Source organism: Pelobates fuscus, chromosome 2 (assembly GCF_036172605.1).
Source record: "Pelobates fuscus isolate aPelFus1 chromosome 2, aPelFus1.pri, whole genome shotgun sequence".
NCBI lineage: Eukaryota > Metazoa > Chordata > Amphibia > Anura > Pelobatidae > Pelobates > Pelobates fuscus.
In genome coordinates this window covers 56317042-56335145 of record NC_086318.1, presented here as the reverse complement: position 1 = coordinate 56335145, position 18104 = coordinate 56317042, and the positions used below count along the sequence as shown (strand labels likewise).

The following is an 18104-nucleotide window of genomic DNA, read 5'->3' as shown; positions in this document are numbered from 1 at the left end:
GCTGGACAGTCCGGTAAACAGTGACTCTCCTGTACGCACCCGGCCCTTATCGACTGTGGGAGTAGGGTGACTATCGCTGACTCAATGTATGATGGACTGCTGTTTTCCCACTACGTCCATGCAACTCTAGTAGATCATTTCTTGTTTTGTTATGCTTTGACCGTTCTGATTTAAGGTTAGAGTGCTAGCTTGCTAATGTACATCGTTTCAACGGTCGCAACGAGATACTATAGCCTGATCTTGACACTAGACGATTTTCAACATTCACCATGTTTATAATTTCTTTAACTACTTACTTACACCAGCCTTGTTCAGCATTAAGACATGAATATCGTTATCAGGGCTTCCACTGTAGCTTCAGCCCAGTTTCTATCTAATTAAGCATGCATTACTTAGCAACATATGATCACCTATAGTCATACAATCCCAGGCTAGACTGTTTTAGGTAACATGTATAGCCTGCCTGGAACTTTTATTTTTCGTTTATTCTAGGGCTTAGCTTGCATGTCCTTAATCTTGCATATTAACTAAAATGTATAACCATCTACCATCATGTCACGTATGCCTCTTATGTCAAACCCATTCGCCTTCCCCGGCTAACATGATGAGAAACCTGGGTCATGATTATTGTGCTAAATCTAATAGTGTACTCCAAAACTGCAATGCCATGCTCTACTAGCTCACTAAGTGCGAAGTCATGTAGCCTGTTACTTTATGACAACTGTTTAGAATCCAACTGCCTATGTTATATGACTGCTGTGATGTAGCCAGATCGGACCAAGCAGGTCCCTTCCCCGGGTGACACACCACTGAGGTCATGCCAGCCTCTCTTATTGACACCCTCCCCACCGCGGTGGAGGTACACCAGAGGTGACGGTCGACATAGTGCAACCATTAATGAATACTCTGCTAGCCACCCAAGCGCCCACACCAACCATAGCGCCCAGCGGCTCCTACGCCGAGGAATTAACTACTGTTTAGATTGTTACCTTATTTTTGATTACGTTAATGTCAATCCAAATACGATGTCTAACTGTTCTCTACTTAAGTGACATTACTTGTCTCAACCTGTTTATCGTTTTTTAAAACTGTGCAGTACTATCATATGCCTCAAAAGTCTTATTCTTTTTGAAATGCCTGTATTTACTGTCGTGGCATACAAAGCCTGTCTGTTAAACTTTTGCACAATAAAAATAAAGAATTAAAAAAAAAAAAAAAAAAAAAAAAAAAAACAGTATGAAGGTAACTCCAGAACTGTCGATATGAGTGTCATACCCAGAGGTGGCTCTAGACTTTATGAGGCCTTAGGCGAAACTCAAACATGAGGCCCCACTAACAGAAAATAGTTGCAATACATGCACACTGTCACATATACACATTAATGCACAGTTTACCTGTGTATGTGCCTGAGAGTGTGTCTGACAGAGAGTATCTGTGTGTGTGTGTATGTGTGTGTGTGTGTGTGCGCGTTACCCAATCTTGACAATGAGGTTGCATTCAAGGTTCAAAATGCTTTTCAAAATGGCAACATATCCTCGCAACTGTTGGGATAATCAATTTTACAACTCTGGAAAAACATATCACAGCTGCAAGACAGCGAGTATTGGGTCAGATAACGGAAAATTTGTTCAAAGGCGCAAAAAGATGACTGTCAGAAAGGGGGAGTAAAAAAGGTAGGCAAGTGCTTTCTTTCAAAAAACTTGATATACATGAATTACAAAATATAAGATGGTATATTATAACCTTAAGACTATTGAGCCCTGCTAACCGGTGACTGGCATAAACACTGGATTTGTGCAAGCCCAGCTACAGCAATGTATACTTATTGAAGTTAGTTAGTACTTATTGAACAAATCTGAACTGTGAATTGTCCCAAACCCATCGCTTCCTACCTCCTTATATTTAGTGCCTGCACCCATAGAGTAGTGCGGCCTGTATTGTTCCAGGCATACAGTTATTACGATTACGTCGGATGTACTCATGCGTTTTAAATTTGCTTATTTTTGTCACATGTTCTCTCTCCTACCTTGAAAACCAGAGTTCACAAAAGATCTTTGTTTTTTTTTTAACTAATGTGAAGAAATATTAATTTCAGAATTATTAAAATAATTCTCTTTGAATACTGAGGGGGGTAAACCATAGTATTCGTGTTAAAAAAACAGGGATTAACAAGAGGTTAAACCATAGTTCTGTTATAAAGCAGCAAGTTACCTCGGTTACTTAATACTTAGACCATGGTTTAACCCCTTGTATACCTGGGTACACTGCTATACTTTTCCAGTGCACTATTTACCTATCAAGGGCTAACGAAGGTACTATTAACTTGCTGCTTTTTTATACGGATAGAATGGTTTAAAGGACCACTATAGGCACCCAGACCACTTCAGCTTAATGAAGTGGTCTGGGTGCCTGGTCCAGCTAGGTTTAACCCTTTTCAGAGAAACTACTATGTTTATAATAGGGTTAATCCAGCCTCTAGTGGCTGTCTCATTGACAGCCGCTAGAGGGATTCCGAGCTTCTCACTGTGATTTTCACAGTGAGAAGACGCCAGCGTCCATAGGAAAGCATAGCATTGCTTTCTTATGGACTGGCTGAATGCGCGCGCGGCACCAGCCACGCATGCAAATTCAGCCGAGGAGGAGGAGAGTCCCCCGTCCGCTGCTGGAGAAAGATTAAGTTTAACCCCTTCCACCCCCTAGAGCCCAGCGGGGTGGGGGCACCCTCAGGGCACTATAGTGCAAGGAAAACGAGTGTTTTCCTGGCACTATAGTGGTCTTTTAAACTCTAGTTAATCACTGTTTTTTAACACTAATACTATGGTTTAACTCCTTGTCTACCTTGGTACACTGGTTTATTTTCTAGTGCACTACTTACCTACAAAGGGTTATCATAAGTCCATTTTATTGTGGATTAGATTCATCTTTCCTGTGTTGTTATTACTAGGATTTAGCCCTTTGGACACTACTGGAGTGTCTACACTGGTCTAAAAACCCGAAGAAGCAAACTCTTGGGTATTGTATTCTTTTGATCAGCTGTATATCACTTGTACTAACCCCCATATTGTATATTGGATTATTTGCCCATGGCCTGGCCTACATGGGTAAAATTTAAAATGAATTGCGTGAACAGATGAGGGGTCATCGTTCGTCTATCCAGTCTATCCGGATAAATGCATGCCTCATCACTTTTTGGAAGCATGTCACCAACTCCCCACATTAATATTTTTGGGCATTGACCATGTCCCACCAGCCCCTGGGGGGAGGCATTGTTCCCTTGAAATACTAGACTGTTAGGCATATTGAATTCACAAGTTGGATATCCTTTCCCCAATGGGCCTTAAGAAAATGTTTTAAAAATAGCGTCCACTATTTCTTAGATGTTCGCTAATTGTGTAGTGCATTACTGTGCCTTTCCGGTCTGTTTGCCGCTTAATTGCCTCACAGTATTTAGATTAGTTTGTTGCAACTTTGTATCTGTCTAGTCTCTTTGTCTGGCTGTGTTTTTTTTATATATGCCTTGCACCTTGGATATGTGATGTTCACTTCCATGTTCTCTCAACTCTGTGTCCTGACACAGGGTGATTACGTACGGCTTACCCTTGTTTCCATTGTATGCCTCCCTATTTATAGTGGATTGTTTATTGTGTAGTTTGCCTTGATAAAGGTTCCAATTGAGGACCAAAACATTGATAACATAAAGGTGACATTATATTTGAGACCCCTGAGCGCTCTTCTCCTTTAGCTTCTATTCACTGCTGGAGATCGTACAAGGGCTTGAAGACTTTAGGAAATTCAGAGTATAAAATATTTTTCCAACCCCTTTATGTATTTTTATGTTTCAGGTGATCAAAGGTCAGTTATGAAACACGTTTCATTAAGAAGAAATTGCCATGGATCACAGAAAGGATGTTAAATTTAGCCATTATTCATGTCTTCTTGTGTACACCTTAACCGCGCAAGCTAATTCCTGCTTTGTTCTCTAGTTCAGCAAACTTGCTTGTTATTAGTTACTAGCCTTTTTTTCTTGTATTTTTTTTTCTTCTGTGTATGTCATTCTATATCTACCGTGACATTGTTGGTTGGAGAAATGTAAACACAGTGTTATGTTACAGGAGCTTTGTGTCGATACATTCTTCTGCATGAGCAGGAATATTCTAGCAGTTATTGAAAGCTTATGCCTGCAAGAGAAGTCGGGCCTTGTGTTAAATTTCCTCCCATAGCTGACTAGCTTTCTTCTATTCGTTCTGTTTAAACGGTATTGGCCTAAAATGTTCCAAGGCAATTGACACTTGGCAACTGGACACACACTGCAAAATCCTAGAAAGTTTAGATTCGCGTTTCTCAACATGTATCAAACTGGATTCCACTAGTATTGAGCAATCGTGTAATCAACCAGACATAATAAGGTGATAAAGGAAAGTTATAATCACTATTTCTACAGGATATTTACAGAGGCTTATGTTTTTATGAATCCTAAAATATATCGGTTCTTGCACCTGTAACACTGTACAAGAGATAGGTTTGGGGGTTGGAGGACCCCTTTTTTATTGTGATAAAGATATAAGCCTAGGCTAAGAGGTTTTATCTATATATAAGGCAGTAAGTGAACAGTCAGTTCTTGAATGTGTTGGAAGCAAGAAAACTGGGCAAGCAAAAAGACCTGAGGGACTTTGACAAGGGCCCCAAATGGTGATGGCTAGACGACTCTGGTCAGAGCATCTCTGGTGCACCGGCGTCGCAGTCATGGATGCCCAAGGCACATTGATGCACCCCAAGACTTATTGATGGACTTAGTGAAGGCTATAGTAGTGAAAGCTAACCTGTCTGATCCCTTCACACAAAAGAGCTACTGGAGCTCATATTGCTGAAAAACTTATTGCTGGCCATAATGGAAGATGTCAGAACACACAGTGCATCGCAGTTTGCGGTATAGCCGCAGATCTGTCGGAGTGCCCATGACGATCCATGTCCACCTCCAAAAGTGCCTTCAATGGGGATTTCAACATCAGAAAGGGACCTAGAGATTGTTGCAAACCGGGTACACCTTTTCACCTCCCTGATGGCAGTGGGGTCTTTCAACAGGATAATGAACTCGGCCACACTGCAAAAATTCATCAGGATTGTTTGATCAACATGACAAAGAGTTCCAGTTCTTGCCTTGGACTCCAAATTCCCCAGATCTAAATCCAATTCAGCGTTTGTGGGATGAGCTGGAACATCAAATGTTTGTGTCAACGTCAATAAGTATTTTGTTGGAGATCGTGATCAGCATCTCTTTATCACTGCAATGTTCCTCCACCTTGTGGACCTCCAAAAGAGCTTAAATACCGTCTCCTGCAGGGGGAGATTATATCAGTTTTCTAAGCATCCTGTAGCTTTCCTTTGCATCTAACACAACTGCTGAAGTAACAGCAAGCTAGCTGATGGCCTTGATTTAATATTTTTGAATAAACATTTCAAATGTTCACAATATGTTACAAAACATTTCAGATGATTTCAACATGTGCATTAAAGCGGCACTGTCATGCCGAACTTACCTTTCCTCAATCTCTTCCTCTTCTCCCCCTCTCTCGGGATCTGTTATTTTTTTCTTCCTGTCTTCTTTAGTTTTCTTTAAAATCATAAGACAAAGTAGGGACTCTTATGTCTTATGTCTTAAGCCACAGGCTGCTCACTGTTTAGTGGACATGCCCCTACTCGCGGTATAGCGAGTAGGGGCATTGGGGAGATTTTAATCTCCCTTATGCTATTATGGGGGGGACCTGGGGGGCTTATGAAGTGGTGGGGAGCACTTCCTGACGCTTCTGTCTTTACATATTACAAGGAGGGAGCTGCACGCCGGTAGCTCCCTCCTTGTAATAAACCGAACAAACAAACGAACACTGATATTCGGTGTTTGTTTGTTTGATTTTTTTTATTCATTCATTCGTCTGTCTAATGAATGAATGAATAGGTGAAATTCCCGTTCGCATGTCCAGGTGTTTCACTGGGCATGTGCGGGAATCTCACAGCGCTATCTAGTGTGGGCAGATGACGTGTCCCACAGGGACTTCATATGTGGGGGGCTTAGGGGCATTTGGGGGTGACTAGGGGGTCAATTGGATGTAGTGGAAGCGGGAGGGGGGTTAAAAAAAACGGGATTTGCCGCTTTAATAACTATTGGAAGCTACTATCTTTAAGATAACAGGCATATTGCTGTTATTTTTTAATTCAGATTTTGTGTTTTATTTTCCAACTTTAGTGGTTCATTCAACAAAGGGACGTAATGCATAGGCAGAAACATGTTATCTGATCTGTATTCAGTAGATAATCCTGGTGGCAGGTTTCAGTATGTAGAACTTTTATTGTATTAAATCTAGTCTGTAATTCGCCCCCATGAGTAAACGAGTAACTCAATATAAAAGTTCTGTCTTGAATTGAAATGTCCATGACGGGTTTCCAGGCTCCACTAAACATCAACATACCTTTTACAGTAAGCAAATAATACGGTTTCATCTATCACTATTATTGAAGGAAAATAGAAAAGTGAATGAGGCTGAATTATGTAACTTTAAGAAACCGGTAGCATTTCTAATATGCTTAGCTATACCCAACAATGCCCCCAATTATTTATTTATTTATTTAAATTCTTTATTTATAGCTGCAAATAAAATGCAGAGTCATAGACATTATACAATTGTTAGAGAAGCATTTCTGTAAGCACAAACAAGGGTTGACAGGGGTTGATAATGGGGGCGGAGCTAACCACCGTCCTGAATGGCCGCAGCATAGCCGAGCTCTCCGAGCCAACGTGGGAAATCCTCCGCAATCGGGCTCCAAATTGAAGTATGGGAATTGAAGAAGATCCCTTGGCTCTTCAGCCCTATAGACACCATCAATTAACACATTTCCTGTGCACTACTGATAAGCTCTTATCTGGAGGTAGAGCTGTCACGACATTTGAAACATACTGCGAAACACGTAAACTGAAATGTAAATAGTTATCCATGATGTATAAACTACTATAGGATGACATCAAACTGACATTACCAACACATGGACGCAGGAACTTAACATTACCCTCACCGCTAAGGAATTGGAGAAGATTTTTCTTAACATACAAAATACATCAATCAGCAATTCCATACAAGAGCATAACCATAAGAGAATCTCTTGGTGGCCCTATTCTCCGGCCAAACTTCACCATCTGTTTCCAAATACTATAGATAAATGCCGGACATGTCAACAATTGGGAAGTACCTCAGCTCACATATGGTGGCTATGCCCCTAAATCCAAAAATACTGGAAACTGGTGGTGGCAATGATAACAGTGGTGACGGGAATAAGCTTACAACTCAATCCGGAGAGCCTATTGTTTCTCTTGAGCCCTCGCCTGCTGCCCAAACCCAACAAAACATTGATCTTCCACTTAATAACAGCAACTAATCTACTTATCCTGGCTAAGTAGAATGATGCAAAGTCCCCATCACCTAGAGAATGGATACAGAGGGTAGAATTCATTAGAACAATGGAAGAGATTAATGCATCCCTTTCTGACAAATATGCCTCATATGCCACTAAATGGGAACCTTGGGTGACCTTCACGAGACACAATTCCACAACACTGCCTACCTAACCACTTGAATGGTTCTTTGGTTAACTCTTTTTACACACTCCCCCCCCCCCCCCCCCTTTCATTCTTTAGCCGATGAGATAACTGTAAGGCCCTTGGCGGGAGAAGGTACAGGCTGGGACCGAGCACGTTCAGACATGACCTATTAGTCAGGGATAATTATGGTTTTATTTTGTTCTTTATGAAACATGACTCTCGCTATGTCATTCCTACATGTACCATGGTTTAAGGTTTACTGCGTCTACTGTTTTTTACCATTTCTCGGACAAGAGAAGAGTAGAGATGGGTAGACCACAAAACAGCAGTAAGTCATGACAAACAATGTAGTATAACATGTAACCTACTCATAAGTGTTGATACCAGTCTACACGGGATTCGAATGAGGGGTAACGGAGGCTGGAGTCAGAAACCAAATTCACTGCGAAGCCGGAGTAGGCACTATACCTTTAATATCCAACTGTGCCCTACATTTTCAAATGTTTCATTGTATGAATATGGTGTTTCTGCCCCTACTTTGTAACTGATGTACAAAGTTCTCCCTTTTATGATATATTTATGTCTGATGTATGATCTGTTTTCAGACTTTGAAATTAAAATTTAATAAATTAAAAAAACAAAACAAAAAAAAAGGGTCGATAGGCCAGAAAAAAAAGTAAAAAATACAAAATATAAGAAACAGTAACCGCAAAACACAAGTGATGTAGTGAAGCACGGCAGTCGTCATTATGACTACCCCTGGAGGACAGTAAGTACCTCAAAGCAATGCCATCAATACTAATTTTTAATTTTTATTATAATAAATATAACTTGAGTTACTCAATAATGCTACCAAATCCTTTAGTATACACAGTTATACCTAGTAATGCCTCCGATTCTTCCAGTATGCACTGACCCTGATCCAATGATGTAGCTGATCCTTCTGACATACACAGTTACCGCCCCTATTGCCTCATTTCTGCATTGTTTTTTATAGATGACTGAGCAGAAATATATATTTACAGGATTGCTCAATTCTACTTGTTCTAAGTGCACGTGCAGCTAGATCTCTCCCTTTAATTATTACACATTATTAATGGCCCTGAATATTTATTAATTTGCTTATATGAAGCAGATAAGATAGATACGGTAAGGGAACATAAGTTGTGCTGATGTGTATTCACGCAAGTGCCTTTAGAGTTAGAAATGTGTATGAAAAGGAAAAGACAGATAAGACTAAAAAGTCATTGGCAAAAAAATCCATCTATAAGAAATATCAGTGACATGTTCTCAATGCTGTGTCTAACTTGTGGAGATAAATCAAATGTTGGAAACCTTTTAAATGTTTCATTAAGCCACATTGTAATTTCTCTTTATTTGTAAGTATAACATATCTATAAAAATTATGGATCTTGCCAAATCCTTTTTGCTTTTGAAGTCATACACTGATTTCTATCACCAGTGAAACAATACAGATAGTACACTCAAAGATTACCCAAAAAAGGCCCTCTTGGCTATTGGTGTGCAAGACCAAGGGTCCCGCAATGCACCCACACATACAGTGCAAACAACGATATGGGCCAACACGATATGGCAATAAAGGACAGGTTTCCGGGCTTTTTCAGCCTGAATCGTGCAATATAACCAAGTAGAAAGACAGAAATATTCTCTCATGTGACACATCACCCAAGCAAAAAATATATATACACCCAAAATACAGGAATAAATTCCTATAGAATAATTATGCAAATTAACTATTAAAATACATATATAGAAAGTGTGTCAATGAATGTACCAATATATTACCAGTGTGTTGCCCCCATATAAGTGGATGGACACCATATGTTCCTTGGACAATAGTGACACAATATCAATCAATCTTAGCTTCCTTCTAGCTGGAACCAACAAGGAGAAACATCCAAGCCTCCATTACACACAGAAGTGTTGTTTTAAAATAAATCTAAATTCCAAATGCCAATATATATAGTATATTCCTTAGGAAAAGTAAAAGGTACTTACCTAATGTCACATTGGTGGTGGTCACCGACTATAAACGTACCCTCTATCGGCATATTGTATTGCTCTATCTTCGCTTGCACGTATAGCACCAGTAGATCTTAATATTGCTTAAAACAGAACATGACTGTCTTACTGACCTGCAACCCACCCCTCAAAAGTTTATATATAAAAAAAAAAACAACAAAGCTGAAATTTACCTACATAAGTTTCACCTGAAGTTTCCCTGGCAGTTTCCCAAACAGCTTTAGGTTGGGGCCCACTTCAGCATCTTGCGTGACTTCCATTTTTCATTTCATTTGACAAGTTCCTAACATATACTTAAATATTTCATTTCCCTTTTTTATGTATTTAGTTTTCTATATTTTTTTTTTTTATGCTGACAAAGATCTTTTGTTGTTTTCCTAACTCTGTTACAGAAATATGGGTAAACAGTAAAGTAATTTGTTTCCTCATTCTTCTAATGTCACAATTCACTGCTGCACGAGGACTACCTGTAGATTAATGTGTGTTCCATCATTCTAATGAGAGGAGAGCATTAAACTGTATCCAATTACACTCTACTTAGTGTATGCCCAATAAGGCAGTAAATATTAATCATCCTCAGAAAATGATGAAGACGATCACTTCAGTCTTACTCATTGGTGCAATGCCATTCGGTGCGGAAGGATATAACGATTAACGCACGGTAGGAATTTACAGCAAGGAACATTTAAGCTAAAGAAAATACTACACATTCTTAAATCAATCTATTTTGACTTTGCATGCAAATTCCTTTTCCTTGCCTTTACCAGTAACCGGTAGGTCTTTGTAGTATGCAGGTGTGGGGGGGATCTCCTTAAGAAACGAAGATAGTCTGTACAGGTGAAAATGTCTTGTCTTAAAAATAACACTAAAGTTTATTGCAGTGGTTATAGGTGCAATCCCTCTGTTATTTTGTCAATCCATTTTCAATCATTTTGACAAAAGACAGAGTTCTTGCACCCGAGGCCCACCGCCTAAACTTGAGAGTTTCAAGTAACCACCAGAGTATAGGCAAGTTTGGCCACACTAAATGCATGCCGCCAGTAAGTAAGATACACTTTGGGAAGACAGTGGGGCAGTGTTAAGCCTTGGGCAATGTTCTGCTTTATAAATTTGGGTCCTGACATTCATTTGGATGTAACTTTGACATATACCACCTACCTAGAGATTGATGCAGACCATGCACACCACTTAATGGCAATTGTGTTCCCTCATAGCAGTGGCCACTTTTAGCAGGATAATACACCCTGCCACACTGCAATAGTTCTTCAGGAATGGTTTGAGGAACATGACAAAGAGTTCAAGATGTTACTTTGTCCTCCAAATCTGTGGGATATGCTGGAACAACAAATTCCATCCATGGAGGCTCCACCTCGCAACTTGCAGGGTTTAAAGGATCTCCTGCTAATTTCTTGGTGTCTAATACCACAGGACGCATTCAGAGGTCTTGTAGAGTCCATGCCTCAATGCATCAGAGCTGTTTTGATAGCATGAGGGGGACCTACACGATACTAGGCAGATTATTTTAATGTAGTGGCTATTCGGAGTATAAAGATAACTGGTTCCAATGTAAGAACATATGCACCCCATGATACATTAATTTATTTTTATCTTGAGAATTTTATAAACCTGATTTGTATTACGGCAGTGATGTCTGGAAAATTTGTCTTGTGAATACAAAAATGTCTCCTATGTTTACCTTTGATAATTTTCCGTGACATTATAAGGCCAAATTTACGACCTGGCCATTTTTAGGTTTGAACTTTGCTAATGTCTCAAGTCAAAATTGCAATGTTTGAGGGTGCGACATAGGGCTCGTTTCCAACTTAGTCAGCATGTAGCTACCATAAGCTATTGCTATTAACAGCCAAAAGCTAGTAGCAGGTAGTGATTACTGACCAGTTTTCAACCGTGTCACTGTTTGACCACAATAACCTCTGCTTGCAAAAATACTGACCACTTGAAAAGTAACCACTTGTTGGCAACGCATAGCAACTAATGTTGTGCATCAGTTGTCACCATGGCAACCACACATCACTGGTAATATAAAGGCTCACCCTGAGTATGTGTACTTCATCCTGTGATAGCTCTTAGCAGAACACAGCAATAGTGTATAGAATGTATAATGGGATTTTATACGCCAGACATGTATCTATGTAAAATTTACACTTCGTATCTCCTGTTTGCATTATACATTTTTTTATTTTTTTTATAATTCTTTATTTTTTGTGTGCATGAGATTAACAGACATTTTCCGATGCCACAACAGCACTGGCAAGAAAGATTGATTAAACAAGACATATCAGTTACATGGCATTTGAGTATACTGCACAATTTTTAGTATAGTGTAGAGTAGAGTACGGGTTAAGCATTACATGTCTGGCAGAATTATTGTGGGATCATTACGTAGCTATGCAAAGTCATAGACATGGTAAGAATTAAGTTAATATGGGGTGTTTGGTAGTGGAAGGCAGAATTGCATTATATATAGTATTGAGGCAGCTGCAGTAGTACCACCTTCCCGGTGCTTTATGCCCTTAAACTGACCACCCGAGAGGCCACGTAGATAGGTCAGACTGGTGCCTAACAATTCGCTGTCTATGCTTGCAGCTGGCAAGTGAATTAGCGATAAGTGATAAGATAAAAGATAACAACAGAAGCAGAGTATAATAGGGGAAGAACAAAATAGTAATGAGCTGTTGGCTACACATTGACTTATGCAGGGAGCGTGGTAAGGAGCTACCCCTTAGTAGTACCAGTCCCTGTTTAGCCGATTCCCTCCTGGGGCAAGCGAAAGTCCCGCAGTGCAGCATAGGTTGGCAGGTCTGAGAGGCCAATTGACATCTGAGGCAGCCTCCGAAGTGCTCGCCGAGCCAGGCCTGCCGCTCCTCTCATCCTCCTCTCCCGGCCTCTTGATCCCTTGGGAAGTATGAGCCATGTAGCGGGTGACATGTGCTGATCTGCGGTCAGCGGCCGCCCTCTTCTCATCTCAGCCTTGTTTGCTTTCCTCCTGGTGGCTCCGGATTTGTGCTGCTTCGGAGATGGCGGGCGGGCTGCTTTTGCCGCCGCATGCCGATTAGGCCGTCTCCGCCTCAGGTATGTTGGGCTCGTGATGTTTGCTGGCGGGTGCCTTGGAGAGCAGTAAGATGGTTCAGGGGGTGCCTCGTAGAGCTCAGTGGTTGTCAGTCTGCTCTCCAGTCGCCTCCAGAAGGCATCGAAGATAGCTGCCAGGCGGTCAGTCACGGACCTCTCCCCCACAGGAGTCGGATTACTCGTGGCGTCCGCCATCTTAGAGGGTATTCCACTTTGCTCACATACCATTTCGATTCCGCCATGGCTCCTCCTCTGTGCTTGGGAGCGTTCAGGGTGGGGACCGGGATCACCCCCACCGGTCCAGAGAGGGGGGGTAGCAGGGCGCCGGGAACATGCTTAGCACTTCGCCTGCACCGGTCCGGGAGATCGGCCGCCTCTCCCTTCCTCAGCGCCGGCTAGGCCTCACTGAAGCTCGACTTCTGGGGTGCCCTGAAAGCCTGCTGGAAGAGTTCCCAGGTCAGTCCTTCGGTTAGCTTAGCTGAAAGTAGGTTGGTTGATGCCCGGTTATGGGTCTCTCATTCCGAAAAGTAGATTTGCTCAGCGTGTCCCCAGGAGCTAGCAAGGGACACAACCAGTCGCCATGATTGTCAGGCCCCGCCCCCGTTTGCATTATACATTTAAATGGCACATGCACTTGCATAAGAAATCATTTGTTTTATGTCGTGTCTGACCTTTTTTTTTATTTTCCGTTTAATGTGGTTTAATATGCTTGATATGCATTTTAGGATGTCCATGTAAATTGTATAGCTAACCATGTGTTTATTTCAGGATCTATAGGGATTTCGCTGTTCTGGCAGGTTTTGGCATTTACTGGCAGCCGATAAGCAGTATAGACAGGGTTGGAAACCATTTGCTAAGTAGTAGTTAGCAGCTCCCACAGAGAGTACTGGAAGCCATTAGCCGCTACCTAGCGACTGGTTTTCAGTAGTGACCGCCAGTAAATCTGTCGCTACTGATGACTTTTTTTTCTTACGGTAAACAATGGCCACTTGCTAACAGAAATGACAGGCACTCTTTTGAGTAGAGGCTGGCTGAGAAAAAAATAGCAATAAATAACATTGGAAACCGGTCCATAGAGTCCTCCCTGGCCACTGAATTCCTCAGTGACAAAGGAGTTTAATATTTATTTTAAGGGAAACTTGGGGACATTTGTTGGGGTCGGTAAAATGCCTACACTTAACCCCAAATCTCTCTTTGATGATTCACAATCTGTGTGAATGACAGACATACTTGAAAGCCATTCATCACTGTGTGATACAGTGATTAAAATTTTATTTATTTTCTGCTTTTTTTCTGAGTGAGGGGACACTTGGGGCCTTTAAAAATGAACTAACTCTTTTTTTGTTTTGAGTAACTGAGTTATAATGCGACCAATAGGCTAACTACTTTTTTATAGGGAAGATGAGTACTAAGGGTCATAGGAGAACATTGCCAGGAAAAGGGGTATCCTTTTCACATTTCTCTAAGCCTCCCTGCTCGTTCCGAATCTCTGTAACTAAGCAGGAAGGGTGGGAGTGGAGAGAATACACCGAGCATTACTAGTGTCTGTACCCAACAGCATTAACCGACACTCGTTCCTTCCCTTAGAACAATCACATGACAATAAATGGCTTATACGGGCATCGCTAGCCCGGAAGCAATTAATAGCAGAATTAACACACAGATCACTTGCCAGGAAAGTCATTTGTCCTATAGTTGCATCATATCATTCGGCATGAAGGGGTTAAAATTCTACATGAAAAAAAGTTACACAAGTTACAGGAATTTCTCCATCAAACTATTAAAATATGAGTCATATGTCAGTTCTGCCCTAGACATGGCTTGACCTTGCTTCACAGAACCCCATATCAACCATCGCTACAAGCACCGTGTGTGTTAAAGGGAAATACTAAAAACACGCTTTTCTTCATTTTTGTTGCAGGATTTGTAAACATTGGACGTTGTATGACGAGTCAAACTTCCCAAGGAGCTATCACTTTGTATTGTCTCTCTTCTGCTTCATGCTCAGACTGGAACTGTGCGTAGTCCACCACGAGGTGTGCTCAATAGAATACAAACTTTTCAACTACAAGTTTAAAGGACTCCAAAAAAACAAAGAAAGAGGTGCAACATGAACACCAGTTTTTATATGAACAGAACAAACAATTGCACAGTCTAAAATCAAAAGTTTCCATTTTCAGTCCCGTGCACGTCTTATCATCCAACTAATAAAATGGTTTCTGGAGCAGTTATGTCTGGTCACTTTTATACAACTTTACTGAAGAGAACAGTCACACAATGTAGTATTCCGTTTTAAAATGTTGCATTCTTTATTACAATGTTCTTTTTATCCTGCCTGCATGACTTCTTATTTCAGAAAGCAACGAAAGCAGCATAATAGATAAACATGGTACAAATATGTTTAAACACACATTTTACTTATATATTAACGCTAAACAAATAAAAACATTTAAAAAAAAAAGTGAAATTATAAAATTAAAAGTTTACAACATGTATACTTCGGTTTTATTGATTCTTCCGTTGTATTTATATGTACAATGCACCATATCGCTTTCCTTCTGATATTCCATTTACATTTTTAGTTATGGTGCCTTTTATCTCTCTTTCTACTAGTAAAAATAACATTTAAGAAAATAATGTGTTGTACATTATTCAGTCTTGAATAAGCGATCATCTTAAATGTTATTTAATAAAGAATGAATTGTTGGGAATCAAACATGATTTTCACTTTTTCTGCCAAAAAATCCCAACAGTCTTTTCCTAACAGTTCACCAATACCACAAAATATTTATGTGTTAGGCTTAAAAAGAACAACCCAGAGAGACCCAATGGTACTCTGACTAGCGCACGCAATGTCAAACTTACTTTTACTAGCCTTTCATTGTTAATCAGTTAAATCACTTAAAGGACTAATAGGTACTGTAGCAAAATTGATATACACATGAACGTGCGTAAAGAAAAGTACCATAAACTACTGATTACAAGATTTTGTAACGAACAATGTTTACTGAAAAGTAAACCCAGATTTAGCTTTATTACAGTGTTATCAATTGGGGTCAGAAACTGTATTGTAACGTTTGTTTCGTCTTCTCAAATGCAATGTGTGTCCTTCTGGACCAGGACTGAACTGAATTGTGGTGTGGTTTTCCAAATCTTTAAAGGGTCAGTCTAAGCACTAAAACCACTTTAGCTTAACCCCCTAAGGACCAAACTTCTGGAATAAAAGGGAATCCTGACATGTCACACATGTCATGTGTCCTTAAGGGGTTAAGAAAGTCATTTTTGTGCATAGAGCTTTTCCCTTCAGGGTCACTACCCAATTTTCTGTTTAACCCAAAACATTTCTGGGCTAGAACTCACATAGCCTTCATACACACTTCTTGAAAAAAACTGGCTCATTTGGAACCTATCTCACATAAGCAGAGTATGCTTCTTTAGAAGTTATTGGGGAAGATATATTGTGTCGAAACAGGTGCTTATTTCTGTGCCAAGTGCTAAATGTTGAGAGACATTCTACTGGTTTCCATGGTGTTTGCTCTTTATTTATCTCTGTTCATTACCTGCTTGTATAATGTAGCTTGTGAAGTTGAACTTTAATCACACAGGAGGCTCCTGCAAGGTCTAGCAAGCTATTAGCAGCGCAGGAGATAAAAAAAACATTTCTAAATTAAACAAACTGTGCAATAAAGGAAGTGTAAATATTAGCTCTGACGTGATTTTAACACCTACAATCACAAGGACAGCAGACTGCAGGGGCATGATCTATACATCGAAACTGCTTCATTAAGCTAAAGTTGTTTTAATTCCTATAGTGTCCCTCTAAGTATTTTATGTATTTATTTTTGCTGCTCTAAACTATGCTACATGACATTTAAACGATCAAACAATCTTTCCTTTTTTTTTTTTTTCAACTGTGATAAAAAACCTTTAACATGTAACTAGTGAACCTCACATCAAACCCCTCGGGGCTAACAGAAACCTTTTTGAAGCATGCAATTTTAAGGCTGTGCCCCTTCAGATTTAAGAAGATCAGGTGTTTAAGACATTTTTCTTTCTTTTTTTGCATCCAATTTCACTGGTATCAAAACGTGTTCTGTTCACTTTTATTTCTTAAACATATTTTGCAAGAACTGCATTAATATTTCTGTTGTTTCCAGTTTTTACCATTTTCTTTCCCAAAATTTAAAGTAGTGGTAAAGGTCTCAGTGCTCTTTTATATTGGAGCAGGATTCTTGTATCGTCTAATTTATATATATTTTTTAAGTGTCTCCAAGGGGGCGGGGCCCGACCGTAGAGCTGAGCGGACGCAGAATAAACAGGCTTCTCGAGGCAAGTTTTCCTGATTATAAACCTTAAACGGAACTCTAACAAATCAAATGGACCACCAACTGAGAGATGATTGCAGGGGCTACACGCTGACACCAAACATGCAGTATAACCTGCAGGAACTCCAGGAGCAAAACCACGGCAGGGTTGGCGCAGGGAAGATGGCTCCTCCCCTGTCGCCTTCAACATCTGAAATCTTGAACATGGACCCAGCCAAGGTCTGTTAACCCTAAAATGGCAGCAACCATCCCTGGGCCATCTGTCACAACACAGGAGCCTGACATTCTGGTGCGGCTGGATGCAGTATTCAAGGCCTTTGGAACAAACTTGAAAAGCGATAGGCTACTGCACACACTCCGGTTGAGTACTTACTGTTGGCACTACCCTCTCACTCATGACTCGGAAACACACCAAGCCAAACAAAGCAAACCAGAAAATGGCGCTGCAGAAGGAGCTACATCCCGCCGGCATATAAACTTGCGGGGCTGCACCCGGTTGTGGCTAATAACCCACGCAAGTCACAGCTAGTTTCATCCAAGCCCAACTCCAAGTCACAGCTTGGCACAAAAGTCATGAAGAGCCTGCACTCTTACCCACGCTGGACCCGAACAACACCCGCAAGTAGCTCTGGTTATTCTACAGCATGCCTCCATTTGCGTAAGCAGATAAGCCGGACATCCGGGCTTTCAGGACTGGGATCTGTGATGGATGAGTTCCTCTGCGTGTAACAGGTCTGGGCTGTGACTCTTGAAGGCGTGGGCTGAATGAGGAGGCACTGAGGGACTCTCTGGGACACATTGCCCATGACTTGCTACCTACTGTAATTCCGTATTAGCAGAAAGCAACATAGCCATGCCTTTTGCATGAGATCGAAGTTACCTTTTCATTATTGTGTTTTTTGTTTTTCTGTTTTTGTTATTAGTTTATCACAATATGCAATCGAGCTGACCTACATGCATTTTCATGCCCTTATCCCTAGGTAGTCCGTGGCTGCCGTAGAGTGGGGCCTCCTAGGAAGACACAGCTGATATTTGCTAGACATTTCAAGCCTTGTTTC

The 18104-nt window shown here is 40.7% G+C and overlaps 1 protein-coding gene across 1 annotated transcript in view; it reads left to right on the top strand.

Annotated features, from left to right (window-relative positions):
* TAF1B (TATA-box binding protein associated factor, RNA polymerase I subunit B) overlaps nucleotides 1-14952 on the top strand; it is an 85629-nt gene extending 70677 nt beyond the window's left edge. Inside the window, exon 15 of the mRNA XM_063442184.1 lies at nucleotides 14643-14952. Coding sequence (XP_063298254.1) covers nucleotides 14643-14835 — 193 coding nt within the window. The 3' untranslated portion in view covers nucleotides 14836-14952. The remainder of the gene's footprint in view (nucleotides 1-14642) is intronic.
* The last annotated feature ends 3152 nt before the right edge of the window (nucleotides 14953-18104 follow it).